General features: G+C 38.5%; 2 protein-coding genes across 2 annotated transcripts in view; one reads left to right on the top strand and one right to left on the bottom strand.

Annotated features, from left to right (window-relative positions):
- Positions 1–1746: 1746 nt before the first annotated feature.
- On the bottom strand, positions 1747–11275 carry LOC107669801 (TM2 domain-containing protein 1-like). The gene is made up of 7 exons (XM_016462199.1): positions 11094–11275; positions 10553–10626; positions 10256–10364; positions 10064–10155; positions 7125–7198; positions 3878–3997; positions 1747–2186 (listed from the first exon to the last, which is right to left on the bottom strand). Exons 1-6 carry the CDS (start codon positions 11225–11227, stop codon positions 3887–3889), a joined length of 594 nt encoding a protein of 197 aa, XP_016317685.1. The 5' UTR covers positions 11228–11275; the 3' UTR covers positions 1747–2186; positions 3878–3886.
- A 29-nt stretch (positions 11276–11304) lies between these two features.
- patj (PATJ crumbs cell polarity complex component) overlaps positions 11305–15591 on the top strand; it is a 134871-nt gene continuing 130584 nt past the window's right edge. Inside the window, exons 1-4 of the mRNA XM_016462200.1 lie at positions 11305–11518; positions 11845–11987; positions 14494–14548; positions 14643–14821. Coding sequence (XP_016317686.1) covers positions 14527–14548; positions 14643–14821 — 201 coding nt within the window. The 5' untranslated portion in view covers positions 11305–11518; positions 11845–11987; positions 14494–14526. The remainder of the gene's footprint in view (positions 11519–11844; positions 11988–14493; positions 14549–14642; positions 14822–15591) is intronic.

The following is a 15591-nucleotide window of genomic DNA, read 5'->3' as shown; positions in this document are numbered from 1 at the left end:
TGGTAGCTTCGTATAATTGCGGATGAACCACTGATGTCACATGGATTATTTTACAGATCTCCTTGCTACGTTTCTGAACTTGGGAACATATCAGTTGCGTTGCTGTCTATGCAGGGTCAGAGAGCTGTCAGATTCCATCAAAAATATCTTAATTTGTGTTCCGAAGATGAACGGAGGTCTTATGGGTTTGGAACGACATGAGGGTGAGTTATTAATGACAGAATTTTAATTTTTGGGTGAACTAACCCTTTAAGGGTAATGAAAACGCAGCTAGTCACTCACTCATTTTGTTCTCTTCTTTCCCCATAAAATGCACTACGTGGCATGCACCATACTGGAAATAGTGAACGAGAGAAGGAATAAGTGATTTTGGACCCATTTCCCCACCTGATGCAGCTGCATAAGGAATCAATGTGGTCTGCAATGCAGGATTATTTCACCCCTCCTTTGGGAGTTTGTTGTTTTTGGACGGGTAAAAGAAAGGGAGCACCACACGCCTCCTCCAAGCTGTTTCCTCCTCTTAATTTTCTCCATCTCAAAGAGCCCAAGAGCGGGAAAGGGAGAGATGGAGGTTGCACCTATAAAACACCAGGGCCGGATGAGGAATGGCCTCCTCCGCACTGAGGGAGGGTGCAGTCCCAGAGCTGCTACTTTCTCTTGTGGGAAGTGCACTATAAATCTCTAGTCTCCTATCCGGTTGGTCTATTGATAAACCCTGCACTGCTGGGGAACAAGAAAAGAGCTTGAGAGAGGAGGAGAAAAGAGGGACAAGAAAGGGACGGAGGGGGTTAGGAAAACATTTTGCACATGAATCACTTTTTTCTTTTATATTAAAAGATCAAAGTTATCTTGTTCTCCATTTTTAAGGAGACATTTAACAACTCTGACAGCTGTATGACTTGATATACTTAATCTAAACCCATTCAAACTCTTAGCGGTGCATTGTTATTATTGCTCATACTTACGGTTAAGGGTTTTCAAATCCCTAATCTTAAGTAGCAAACTTCAGGGCCTAACTCACATGAATGATGCTTCAAATTGAACCATGCGGTTGCTTTTCAAAGCGACTGAACATCTTAAAACTGTGCGAATCCTCGCTGTCCAAACTATTGTTTCATGGAGATTTATAGAGATGCCTAAATCAGGCTCTGGAGAGCTTGGGCAGAGTCCCAAAGCAGCACTGGTCACCCGTCATCACAGACGCTGGGGAACGTGCTAAATCTGTTTTTACATATCCAAGCAGAGTCGTACGTGTTGTAGCAAGGACACTGCAGTTCATAAGGAAGCATGCTCGTACACACGTAAACGCACACACATTGGCGTAGTCAGGCCTGCTCCGCAATCACTTCAGCGTGATGAAGAGCCTCTACAGGAGTCTGTATTAATGGCGATGTGACAGACTGAGGCAGGGCAGACAAGCAGACACACTCAAGTAAAATTGAAGGAGCACTTGACATTGGTCTGACACAGACCGTTTGAAGATCAGAGGGGATTACGATGAACCACTTTTACTAGACACCTGAAATGTGTAACAACCCAATATTATACGATATCTTACAATTAGAGATTATTTTGACCGATACCAGATGTTATTATATGAGGGCTGATGATAAAAAAAAATTACCTTCCTAATATCGGCCAATTCAGGTCAACGACAAAAATCAACATCCGCTAATACTGGTCAGCACCAATATGGAATCCGATTAGTTGCGAATTTCTACTAACAAAGCAAAGTACAAAACATGTCAGCACAGAAAATGATAATAAAACTTTATTTACAGTGTTTAAATAACATCAAAACATCACACAATTTCCAACAATGTGAAGCTAGTGAGGACAGGAATGAAAATAAACAAAAGATGGATGACATTCCACCAGCATGACTCAAAGGAAGAGATTGATTAATGGAGAGATGGAGAGAGAGTGATAGAGGACATGAGCGGTCCAGTGGAAAAAAACAGCTATACAAGGATCCTAGCAGAACTTGGAGCAGTGGGACCAATGCTAGCTCAGCACATACATGAGCCATGTTTGCAACTCCAGACATGGGCTAGTCTTTCCCAGAGCGTTGTTTGGCACATCCATGTGTCTTTGTGTTTGGAAACGGCAAAGGCATGTCCAAAGAAAAGATGGGATTTACATAACACGATCCTGTACATTTGGTGGGTCATCTCATTGGGATCCACCTGAAATGGCAGAATGGAAAGAGTTAGTTCTGTTTGGGAGCAGGTCCAGGATAACACAAGCAGAAGATAAATCAGTCTCTTCCCACACTGGAGAAGACACATGTGGCAGGGAACGTTTCCAATGCTGAAAATGGATCAGTGTCATTTTTCCTATACGAGAAAGAACATAATTTGTGTTTCTGGATTCATTCCAGAGCTGATGTAAACATGAGAAACCTATTTATAAGGATGAAACATAGAAAAACAGAAGGAGGATTAAGTTGGTTGTAGGACATTTATCAGAGGGTTTCATGCCCTGTGCATTGTCAGAAAAAGTAAAAGGTAAATATATTGTACTTTCAGGGGTACAATAGCTTGTTGCTGGGGCAGAACCCTCAAAGGGACATCTTTGAACCTTATTTACCCATGAAAGTTTCATGGTAGTAATTCAACTTTTAGGGATAGATAAGGTACTTTAATGGTTCTGCCCCAATGACAAGGTATTCAACCCTTAGGATACAATTTTTGCACTTTTTATATCCAAGGACTGGACCATTTGACACACAGGTTGCTTTGTCTAAAGGTGTAGATCATCTAAATTTGGGTTGTTTGGTTTAAATTAGGGATGCACCGATACCACTTTTTCCAGTACTCGCCCGATACTGATACTTTTATTTTTGGTATTTGCCGATACAGAGTACCGATACCAATATTTTTATTGCATTTGTAAATTTTTTAAATATTGGGTACAGAAACCAAAAGAGTATGTAGAAAGCCGGTTCTGTAATCAGCGGTAAATCTCCATCACCTGCGGGCTTTCACATTGAGCAGCATTAACTACACAGTGTTCACTGACGAGCACACTGTACCGCTGATTACAGAAATGTGGTATCGGCGTTTGGTATCGGGGCATTTTAACGAGTACGAGTACAGGAGCTCAGTATCGGGCCCGATACTGGTGAAAGCAAGAGAGAGATAGAAGAAAAGAGGAGCAAATAGACAAGGAAATGTGGTGAATGTGGCTGAGTGAATCAGGGATGGAGAACTCTTCTTTTCGGAGGCTTATGCTGGAACAATGGAAACACGGGAGACCAAGTAATGGTCTCCACATCCGCATAACACCCGTCACCGCCATTACCACTGCGGCAGCAAATGTTAACCAGAGAGCCGAACTGGCTGGAAACAGAAACTGATAGGGGACAGACACAGATATAAGGAATCGTCTACAATGCGGCCACTATTTTCTTTTGGATATGGGGGATGTCTGCAAGAGCGTGTGTGTGGAGTACCAGGACAAAATTCAACAGATGCAGCCCTGGTGCCAGCCATAATAAGTGCAATCTCACGACCCCGCCATGTTTTCCCAATGTCCTCTCAGCACGTCTGACATTTAATCTCTCTCTCTCCCCAGAGCAGGGAGCCCCTTCTGGGGAACAGAAGAGTGAGGGGCGGTGGACAGGGGCTTAGAGCACAGCTGAAGGTATCCTTGGTCTGCCAGTTTGCTTTGATACCCCAGGAGGTCACTCGAGATCACCACTGATCTTGACTCAGCGCATTATTGAGAAATCTTTGAAGGACTTTAAAAATATGCCACTTACCAATACACCCATTGTCTTCTCCTCTCAACACTGCTGGTTTTGTGTGACAGGGTTCACAACTATACCATCCAACCTTATATTAAGTTTTCACTGCTTTGACAAAGAGATCCTCACCTGGTGTCTTCACTGAGAGAGCTGCGTTCTTCTGTAGGTCTCGTTTGTTATCGAAAGACGGGTGAGGCGTGCCCCGTAGTAGTCCACAATGTAATCCGACCCATCTGATGGGCCCACGATCTACACCAGAGCAAACAGAATGAGTCTCAAATGTCAGAGCAGCATAGGGATACCTACATAACAATGTAATCTTTCACCAGACAATTACATGATTCCACATTACACAATGATGAATACCAGGTGGGCTTGTAGGGTCTACCGTCCTCCTCAGATGGCTCATGCTCGTACAATTGAATTATAAGACAGTAATGCCGAATTGGAGGCAATTTAAGTTTAACCCCAGGCAGTGCTGTAATTGAGGTTGCTTTTGGAGTCCTGGTGAGGAGGAGTGTCCCGAAGGACAGTCCCCAGATCAGAGTTTCACAATGAGCCTAGAGCCCAAACTGGGGCCCGTGCCAGTTCTGAGATCAGCTACTATCCAAGCAGCATGCTTGGACTGACGCACAAAGACGGTGTAATGGCTTCCTGCAGGCATACGTGCCCAACACCTGGCCCTGCCGGCTCTGCTCCGCTACGCTTTGGGACGGGATGATAATGAGAACACACATCTGGTAGAGGGAGAAAAGCGCCCACCAAACACAGACACTGTGTTCTACCATATCGAGATTAGCATTCGTCTGGCAGTGGCCCAATATAAGCTATTTCCTCTCGCAATGGTATCGGCCGAGAGTTGTCTAGATTGGTGTGGTGGTCAACTAGAGTTTCATGTTCTCTCATACCATTAACATTCGATCCATCAAACTCACTAGATGCCTCCACTCTCAAACCTATAGTTTCACGACGCCGTTAATCTTGCATCATTACTTTCAAAAGGCCAAAACGTGGTGCGACTTGCCGGAGGGAATATTGATGAATATAAATAACAGTAACATGTCCCAGGTGTTTATTCATTAGTTCTCAAAGATGCATTTCCCGGACGACATGGCTCTTAGCGAAGGTAGTTTAGTGTATAAAATATGGGGTTTTAGAGAGGAGCGATGTGTGCAAATGGGGTCTTGAGGGAAGGGGATACTCTTTATCAAAAGTGTCACAATTTAAAAACGTAGAGGCCCGACAGTCGACAGCTAATTGAGAATGTTAGTGCGTGACAGCTTTGGCTGCCAGAGGCACTTCTTAAAAGCATTGCTCTCCCAGGGCCTTCAATAAGACATTAAGAGAACAATAAACACTGCAGTGGCCCTGTTAATCAAAGCCGCCACGGCCATTTAAAAAAATAAAGGCTTGCTTTATTTATCCACTGCGGCTAGAAGGAGGGGTTTTTTCTGAGGAGTAACACAAAACGACTGAAGGAGTGATGATAAACTGGCAGGAGCCTGAAATTGTCAATGAATGGACAGGTATTGTTTTGAGGTAGTGTGCTGCAGGCGACTACGCATAATCGAACCAGGTACGGAGGATTTGAGGCGCACAATGTTTATGGAAGTCAGTAAATTTGAAAGAGATTGAAAGGCTGTAGCTTAATAATGACGTATGATTCTTGAGATGAATGACAACTAAGGTATCGTAACTGTCCTGTCCTGATCTTTTCCAACATGCTGAAACATGTCGCAAGACATCAGCTCATTGTTCCCTCAGCGTTCAGTAGCTCAGACACATCTGAGCAAATCTCAAAAAAACAATTTGTTTTCACTAGCAGCGGGGGACGCAAACATTTCCAACATATGACGCAGCAGTCTGCGGATTTCTAAAGTACATGTAATAATTATTCCTGGAGCCATCCTTCAACATGCATAAGAGCTTTCCATAAATATCTGTCATCAGTGGTGTGTGGAAGTGGCAGCGGTGAGCAAACGTCTCTCATGTATAGCTTCATTCAGACCCGTGAGGCCTAATGAGAGCGGAGTGGGTGAGGTTAGGCCTAACAAGATGACAAATGGAGTGGCTTTTTTCTCTTGTCAGGTGTAGGGGGCCTTTAATAGGGGTTAGGGGAATCCTGTGGGAGCGTGCGACTCAGGACAGGAGGAGGAGGAGGCGAAAACAAACCACGCTCTCATTAGCTCCTTTCACAGAGCTGGAGGCACCGGAGGAGAGACACAGGTGCCACTGAATACAAACACAAGCATTCAAGTACAAGTCAGTGCTGAGTCTCTGTGTCTGCAGCTCATTTAGGGGATTGTGGGTAGAGTGCCTCCCCTGGTTACTGCCCTAATATGCTAAATGTAATCTAGTAGTCATTTAGCACACGCTTTTAACCAAAGTGACTTACAGTATATTTATTAAAGGTCTTGATCAAATGGCACAATGGTGATAGCTCAAGAACCGCACATTTGCAGGATTCGTAAAGAAATGTCTGAATCATATTTCACTGTAAAATTAAAATAAATAAATAAATTAAAATAATATAAATGTAAATTAATGTTATTAATAAGGTAACACTTTAGTTTAGGGACCAATTCTCACTATTAACTAGTTGCTTACTAGCATGCATATTACTAGCATATTGGCTGTTTATTAGTACTTATAAAGCATATATTAATGCCTTATTCTGCATGATCATATTTTAGATATCTTAATCCTCAACTTAATAAGAAGCAAATCATGAGTTTGAGGCAAAAGGCGTAGTTAATAGTTTGTTAAGAGGGAGAATTGCGCACAGTTGCGCTTCGGGTATCCCAAGTTCGAATCCCGCCTTGTGGAACTTTCCCGATCCCATCCCACTCGCTTCCTGTCATATCACCCCCCCCCAAATGACATTACTTATACATCTGTTAAACAACCTTCCCCCAAAATCTCAGTATTGGTAGATAATCGTAATAAGGAATATTAAAACATAGTTATACAATTCTAAAAAAAATATATAGTTATTTTATAAATAAAATGTGTTTTGTATGTTATTATGCAATAAATCTTACAATATTTTCCTTAAGAAAAAATTTAATTTCTTTAAAAAAAATAAATATAAAATAATTCCTAAATAATAAATGAATAAAATATGTAACCAAATAAAATAAAAAAAGCACATTTCCAAAATCAAATATACTTTCTATCCTTGGTGAAAGCAAAATACAATGTGAAGCGACACAATTACAGCCAATCGGAAAGAAAATGTGGGGCATAAAACAAAACAAAAACCCGAATGACTAATATGTTAGGCATCAGTAACCAAAATAAAATAACAAAATGGATCAACCTTTGAGAAAAAAGCAGAAGGAAATGCATGCATCAATAAATGGGTCAAAAGTCTTACCTGCATGGATATCAACATGAAGTCCACTAAGCTTCCAATTCCACAGAACCCCACAGTGCAGAATTTCAGTAGGCCTGAAAACAAACAAAAAGTGATCCACATGTTAACCAAGAACATACTGTACTAAAAGCCTCCCGTCATAACCAGTTTGTATCCAAAAACACTTTCTCTCTGGCTTCTCTGTATGACCCCAAACAAAAACAATTTTGAGGGCAAAGCTATTCGTTGTGGTTTTTAGTGCAGACTGCTGTTGAAGTTTTCAAACCACTGTGCAAGGTTGTAAGGTCAAATTACAAATTCATACAACTGGCTTCTTTCTGTGTGAAGAATTTAGAAGATTTTGTGCATTTAAGACTTAATTGGTAAGGTAGGATGGTATGTCACTCAATTAATATTCATGAGCCAAGTTAAGGTTTATAATATCCACGCATAATTGCCACAAAATAAAAAATTTTGGTTTAAATTTAAGTAGGCCTATTTTGGATATCCATTTGAAAACACCATCAGGAGCCCATGAGATCTGCAGTCAATTAAAAAAACCTTTCCATCCTGCGATTCAAACATAATTGCTGCTAATCATCTCTAATATTTCTTATAATTGGTCATTGAGGGGTTTAGCATGTTGATTCCAGGACGGATATCAAAAAAGCCACCTGCAGAATGTCTTCTCAACAAGTCCAGGCCTTTCTTTGAGTCACACCTGGTCTGGACTGACCTCAGAGCTGCTGGGCCATTACGCTCTCAATGAACACGTCTATACAACTGACTCCAGCATGGTGTGAGCCTGCCTTTCACAAAGAAGCCGGGAACAAGGGGGACCTTCAAACGCCCAGGCCCTTTTGTCCTAAAGCAGGTGCTTAATTGATCAGGAAGTCCTTAAAACATGGAGAGAGGCAGAAAGACGGAGCTTCCCGCTGTATTCCGCCTTGGGATTTAGATGTACGGCTTGAACTCATCTGCATGTGATGACAATAATTGCACTATGGGATAGACGAACACCATGAGATCTGATGGTAAAGGAGAGAACTGTTTTAGTTAATTAGTTGTCGCATGCTGATTCGTTTTGTTAAAACAGCTGGTGCCAAAAAAGAGCAAGGTGTTCTAAAAAGGGTCATCGGTGGGTTTCTCACATGTTCTGAAAGCAGCACGTGTTCTACAGCTCTGTAAGGACTGATACTCTTGGCCTCATGTGTGAACAGCATGTACCTTTTCTTAAAAGCTCTACAAAACCGTTTCATGACATCAGTGTGCGCTGCGATTTCTCTCAGGGGTTTATTTTCAAAATAGGCGTGGATCTGGTGGGGATTGTTAATATTGTTGTCAAAGGGGAAGGTCTAGAGTTCTTCGAACTAACAGAAAGGCCAGAAAAACACTTTAATACCCAGTCTTTAATCAATGTTTTTTTTTTTGGCTTTAAATCCATGGCTGATGGAGGGACTCCCACAAAACCTGTTTAAAACATGACCAGGGGCCTGTTTCATAAAACAAGTTTACCAAATAAGCCAGGCTTATTTCAGTTAGTCTGACTTATTTTGAATCAAATCAATGGACAATAAGTCAGACAAACTGAAATAAACCTGGCTTATTTGGTAAACTTGTTTTATGAAACAGGCCCCTGGTCACATTTCTACGTAAATTCAAAAGCATTTTTTTTTTATATTGCTGACAAAGTCTCTCTTTTTTTTAGGCATTATTTTTTATTACAATTAAATACATTTTGCCCTGAAAATCCCCCCTAATTTATGGATGTTTTAATTCTTAAGTTACATTTTTTTTATATATATAATTCACATTATTCCCTAAGCTGATTCTCACTAATATAATATGGTAATTATTTATTGCATTGTAGTAAAAAAAAAAAAAAGATCAGTGTTGTTATTATTAACTAAAACTATTAAGAAAAAAAAACATTTTTGTTAATTCAAATAAAGCTGAAATAAAATATTAGATGAAAAATGTAAACTAAACTAAAAGTTTAGCATAGAAATGCTGCCTTGGCAAATAACTGATAAGTACTATAATTACTAACTGAAATAAAACTAAAACTAAAAATTAAATCAATTTAGAATTAAAAAAAAAAAACTAATAAAAATGACAAAAGCACAAAAAATACTAAAAAATTAAGCAAATTGAATTGCAAACTGAAAATATAAAAGCTAATACAAAATTAAAAAAAATAATAGTACAGTATATAAATAATCCTAAAATAACAGATTGTTTTAGTGAATTTTGTAAAAATAAGTGCTTCCTTGAAGTCTGTAATTTTACATACTTCTTTTTTTTTCTTATTGTTAAACTGTAAAATAAAATAAAGTAAATAAATAAATCATAATCGAGATTATATATGCCACCCTGCTCTCTAGATTTTGTTACCAGGATTGGGCATTAAGAAAAAAACACTAATCTACAATTATATCGGTTACTGTCATATCATAATCATAATAACGATCAGAATATATCCATAATAATTATTGGTATCAGATCAAATTTCCATGTCAGTGCTGAAATGTCCATATCTGCCTTTTTAAATCAACAAGTGCAAGAAAAATCAGTCTGTGTGATTCTTATTCTGAGAACATCTGGTGAAAAGGTGTGTCCTTGGAAAGGAAACAAGAGATGATGTCAACAGCAGAATATCCAGGACTGATTCTGTCTGTTCTAAAGGTCCCCTGTGGTTCAGCGCAGCACAAGCATGAGATATTTTCATGAGTTATTGATGGGTAAATGGGTGCCAGAAAGAGGAGATTTCGGGCTACGGCACACAGCCAAAGAGGGAAAAATGCAACGTTGGATCCATGGCCTAGTGGCCTACACATTTAGCCAAGTTCGAATCTGGTTTGCAACATTTGCAGATTTCACTTTCCTATCATTAAATCTCACAGTGTCTATAAAGAATGGACCAAAATACCAACAATAAAAGTCAAGTAGTACTGTCTTACCCAAGGCTGGATATCCCAAGTAGAACCGATCCACCCCAATCCATCCCAGGAAGAGTGACAGCGCAACAGCTACTTTGTATGAGTAACCACTCCTAATGTAAAACAAAACACATCCATGTTATTCAAATATATTTACAGATTATTCGCAAATATGAATCATCTATACTCAAATTCAAAGTAAGTTTGACTTACACATTTCGACACGGGATGCTTTTGTTAAACCCAACCTCTTCACCACTGAATTTGAACTGCGTTCCATTTGACAGCCGACAGCTGATGTTTGGAGCAGGTAGACATTCCACTGCAATGAAACTCAGCCTTAGACTCCTGATTTAATAGTCATGTAGTGACATGTAGCTAGTATCAGGCATATTCTGGCATTATAGACATATATTTTTATGAAACGTAAATAAAAAATGAAATATACAGAAATGTTAATATAATGAAATATATAAATAAAATAATAAAAGTATATATCAGCCGACCCACCCCAAGCCAACCGGTCCTTGCAGTTTTCTGGTTCTTGAGTTGCATCATCTATTTTGGGTTCTTTACACACATACCTGAGCACGGTCAAGGAGAAATCAAGTGGTATTTATATCATAAAGCAACATTAACTGATACAGATTTCCACTAGTGATGGATGAATGACAGACATGAGCCATCATAAGACAATCAGTGGACATCGAAATGTAATCAATTGTACATTTATGTAATAAAAACACATCTGAAATGTTCAAACCGGTCTAAACCTAATCTAATGTCATGCAATGTAGGGCATATTGAGTATAGCTTTCTGCATCACTCCATACAAGATTGAATCACAAATCTAGAACACAACACCTAATTTTTGTACTCTAATTATGTAAAATACTGACTTGTAAGTTAAATTAGTACATTTATATTAAAAACAAGCACCAGTGCTGAGCTGGTGTAGCTGGTTTTTCCAGTAGGGATAACAGCGGCAATGCTAGCTAGCCGGCTACTATTTAAACGATCCCAATATATTTAGGCGATTTTTAAAGGATATTGTCCCAGCCGCAGTTGATCACAGCTGTCCACATCGTCCCTCAGGCTGTGGATGACAGTCAGGCAGAAGGTGAAGATGATCAGCGGCCGTGTTGTTGACCGAAAGCGCAACAAACTCCTCCAGCGCAACGCCATGTTGAACTGTCACGTGACTGCCGGAGCTCTTAAAGAAACAGTGCACTAGATTCGCCGCACACATAGCATGCAGTCTCTCGTAATTCTGTTATTTGTCGCTTTTAACTTTATGCATATACTTAATAAAGGCAGATTGTTTGGTTAGAGAAAGTTTGCACTTAAAAACAAGTGTCGGTTCAACTTATTCGCGGTTTTTGATGCTGATAATCAACTTTATAACCGGCTAACTGCGCTAGCTTGTGTCACATAATAGCGTTTGTATTGGGAAGCAGGAGCACGTTTGTGTATGAGGTTGTATTTTCATTCTTTTCAAAGTTATGGTTTATTATTGCTATTTGAAAACAAAGCACGTTTCGATTGATAAAATGATTCGTTTATTTATTTAGACTGTCAATAAGTTTAAGAGCACTGATTTCAATGGTGACTCGGTGTTTTACGCGTATGCACCTGTTTGTTTGCGTTTGTATAATTTATATTCTATGACATTCTATAAATGATACTTTATTTAAAGAGTAGAAATATAAACACCCCTTTATTCTTCAGTTGCATAATGGTTTCTTTGTGTTTAAACTAAAATAAAGTTCGCCGAAACGTGAATGATCACTTCCTGGTTCCAGGTGAGGCTCGCGCAGGTGTAAACAGACAAAACAGGACTCAATCTCAGCCCAAAACAACACTTGAAATGCTGGATTGTGTTTTATGAGGGGTTCCAAGTTTTGATTTAACTTCAAGACCAAGTGTATGGACATAAATATTGTAGGTAAGTATGGTAGATACTCTCACTTTTGTTTGGCTGCTTATGTGAACAGAAACTACCAAATGATCTTTTGAAAGATATGGTTACAGGTTATAGAAATCGATACTTGAGTCTTAGAGTAATTTCTGTTTGATCATATGAAAACAAATGCACGATGTCAGCATAAATTTAGTAAAACTAAGATTTACTACCATCTTTGGGAGAAACATTGATGATTTATGTATTATAACATTTGCATGGTTCCCATTTTTGTGGAAATTTAAAAAGGTCAAGGACAACATGGAAATTAGTATCACTTTGATTTCTGTTTGATAAGTCTAATTGTGAGTTATACTGAATTTTGAATGTTTGATATAGCTCATTAAATGATTATAATTATTACTGACAATAATTATAATAACAGCAATTATTACAGTTTTATTATTGTTGTTGTTCTTACATACACTGCCGTCTGAGTCTTTTATGCGCATCAAGGCTGTATTTATTTAATCAAAAACACAGAAAATCAGTAATATTGTGAAATATTATTGCAATTTCTAATAATGGTTTCCTATTTTAATATACTTTAAAATATAATTTATTTCTGTGATCAAAGCTGTATTTTCAGCATCATTACTTCAGTCTTCAGTGTCACATGATCCTTCAGAAATCATTCTAATATGCTGATTTATTATCAGTGTTGAAACTGTTGTGCTGCTTAAATTTTTTTTTTTACTTGTGGTGCTTATTTCTTTGATTATTTGATGAATAAAAAGTTAAAAAGAACAGCATTTATTTAAAAAGAAATCTTTTCTAACAATGCAATTTTTTACTATCACTTTTTATCCATTTCACACATACTTGCTGAATAAAAGTATTAATTTCTTTAAAAAAAAAAGAAAAGAAAAAAAAAGAAAGAAAAAATTGACTGACCCCAAACTTTTTAATAGTAGTGTATATTGTAACGCAAAATTTCTATTTTGAATAAACACTGTTCTTTTTAACTTTTTATTTATCACAGATCCAGATTAGCTTTACAGGAATACATTATATTTTAAAGTATATTAAAATAGAAAACTGTTATTTTAAATTGCAATAATTTTTTCACAAAATTAGTTTTTTTTTTCTGTATTTTTGATCAAATAGAATAGATGCATCTTGATGAGCATAAGAAACTTATTTAAACGGGTCCTATTATGCTCTTTTACAAAGTCTTGATTTTTTGTGACTGGTTAGCTGGGCCAGTGTGTGCTGTGATTGGTCAGCTGGGTCAGTGTTTTGTGATTGGCTCCACTCGGCGCCTGGTCGGGAAATGTCACGCCCCTTACCATAGCCACCTGCAAGCTTCAGTGTAAATATTGCATCAATATCAAATAAATTTGAGCACGATTTAAACCCGGATGAATGTAACCACTCTAAGTTCGTGTGCCTTGGCTAAAGTTGAAAAAGTGAAAAAGCATAATAGGACCCCTTTAAAAAAACATAAAAAATCTTACTGATCCCAAACTTTTGATCGGCAGTGTATTTCTTTACATAACAAATTTGAAACATTAACTATTTGGTTCAAAGTCAAAGTCAAAGTCACTTTTATTGTCACATCTGGGTGTAAGAGCAACGGGCCTCCAGTCATTCAAGCATGTGATTTTATTTTTCTTTGGTATGGGCACAATGGTGGATTTTTTGAAGCACGAGGGAACCACAGACAGAGAGAGGGAGAAGTTGAAAATGTCTGTGAAAACACCGGCTAGTTGGAATGCGCATGCTCGGAGCACACGGCCTGGGATGCCATCAGGACCCGCAGCCTTGCGGATATTCACCCGTCGGAATGATCGGGTTACATCCGCGACAGAGACGGAGAGTGCACTCACCTCTTCTGCAGCAGCCGCGGGAGCACTCTCTGTGTGGGCGGTGTTGTGAGCCTCGAAACGAGCATAAAAGTTATTAAGCTCATCCGGTAGAGAGGCGGCAATGTTCACAGTAGCTGGTTTGTTCCCTTTAAAGTCTGTTATGTTATTGATGCACTGCCACATGCTTCTTGCATTGTTAGTGTTGAATTGTTCTTCAGCTTTGTTTTTATATTGTCTTTTTGCGGCTTTGATGGATTTCCTGAGATCGTAACTGGCTTGTTTGCGATCGTCAGCGTGTCCGGATTTAAAAGCAGATGTCCGCGCTGACAAGGCTGCTCGAACATCGCTATTAATCCACGGTTTTTGGTTGGGGTAGATGCGGATTGTTTTTGTCGGCACTACATCTTCTACGCACTTCCTGATGAAACGTTACAGTATTCATGTCACCCATTAAATAATAATAATAATAATAATTATTATTATTATTATTTCTGCAATTTATATAATATTTTAATGGAAATTACACTCAAAAAGAGCAATTTTAATGTATACATTTTCCATATAATTATTTTAAAAAGCCCAATTAAATTAATACTAGTAACTTGTCTTTATTGACTAATCAATTCTAAAATCAAATTGAAGCTTAAATGTGTTCACATATCCATTTCCTTCTACTTTCACAGGTCAATCTGCACTGAATTTTCAAGATAACGGCAATGTATGAGAACGTACCGACAGGTGTCACTCATTTTTGTGATTTTCATCTAAGCAAGCATACTATGTCTTTAATCGGTCTTGGCATTGTTAATATCTGGATTGTGTGTGTTCTCAGTGTCTGCTTCTGAGCGGCAGCAGGTGCTCCAGGCCTTGGAAAGACTTCAGTCCAAGCTCGTGCAGAGGGAAGAGTGGACCCACAGTGACAGGCTCGGCACGCTGAAGGAAGCCCTGCAGAGCCCTCTGTTCGGCCACATCCTCACCCTGCAGCACTCCGTCAAACAGCTTAAAGACCAGGTGAGACTTCCTCTAAATTATATATATATATATATATATATATAGCTAGATAGATAGATATAGATAGATATAGTGAAAGTTGTAGAAACCAGACCATTAATTTTCCTTAACAAAATAAATATCTAAATAGAAAAATGTATTTCTTAGTTTCTGCAAGTTCTAATGAGTGATATGCAACCTCAGTTTTATATGGTTAAATTTATTCTGACCAAGTTTTTTAATTTTTTTTTATTAAGCATTGGTCTCCCATAGTAGCATACATTTAAATCATGATAAACATAGTTAAAACCACACATATAGCACCTCAATACCATGCTAAAAATATAACTATATGGTTTTTAGGTAGCCTATTTGCATGAAAAACAGTAACGTTAGTCTAAAAACATTCAGTATAAATGCACACATGCTATAACTTAATCACAAATACATGCTACAAGTATATAACATTATTCTTTTAATAAAATTCAGTGTGAATATCCCAAATTTCTGCCACAATACCATGGTGCAGTGAGTGTTACTACAGTAAAACCATGGTAAATGATGGCGATGTGTAGATTGAAAAGCCTTCTGACTGTCTCGTTGCACACAGTGTTTATGCTGTTTGGCTTTAAACTAGTTTAATCACCGAGTCATTTGTGTTCATTGCTGAATACAAGTGCTTCACACTGGATCTCACAGCGCTGCTTAATGCTTGCGTGACCGAGTAAACACATCTGCTCTAGAGAGCTCGCGCCGCTCTTTGATCCGAGCGGATAAACGGTCCGAGTGGC

This window comes from Sinocyclocheilus anshuiensis, unplaced genomic scaffold (genome assembly GCF_001515605.1).
Source record: "Sinocyclocheilus anshuiensis isolate Anshui unplaced genomic scaffold, SAMN03320099.WGS_v1.1 scaffold560, whole genome shotgun sequence".
In the NCBI taxonomy this organism is placed as follows: Eukaryota; Metazoa; Chordata; class Actinopteri; order Cypriniformes; family Cyprinidae; genus Sinocyclocheilus; species Sinocyclocheilus anshuiensis.
This window is presented reverse-complemented; position numbering and strand designations above follow the sequence as displayed.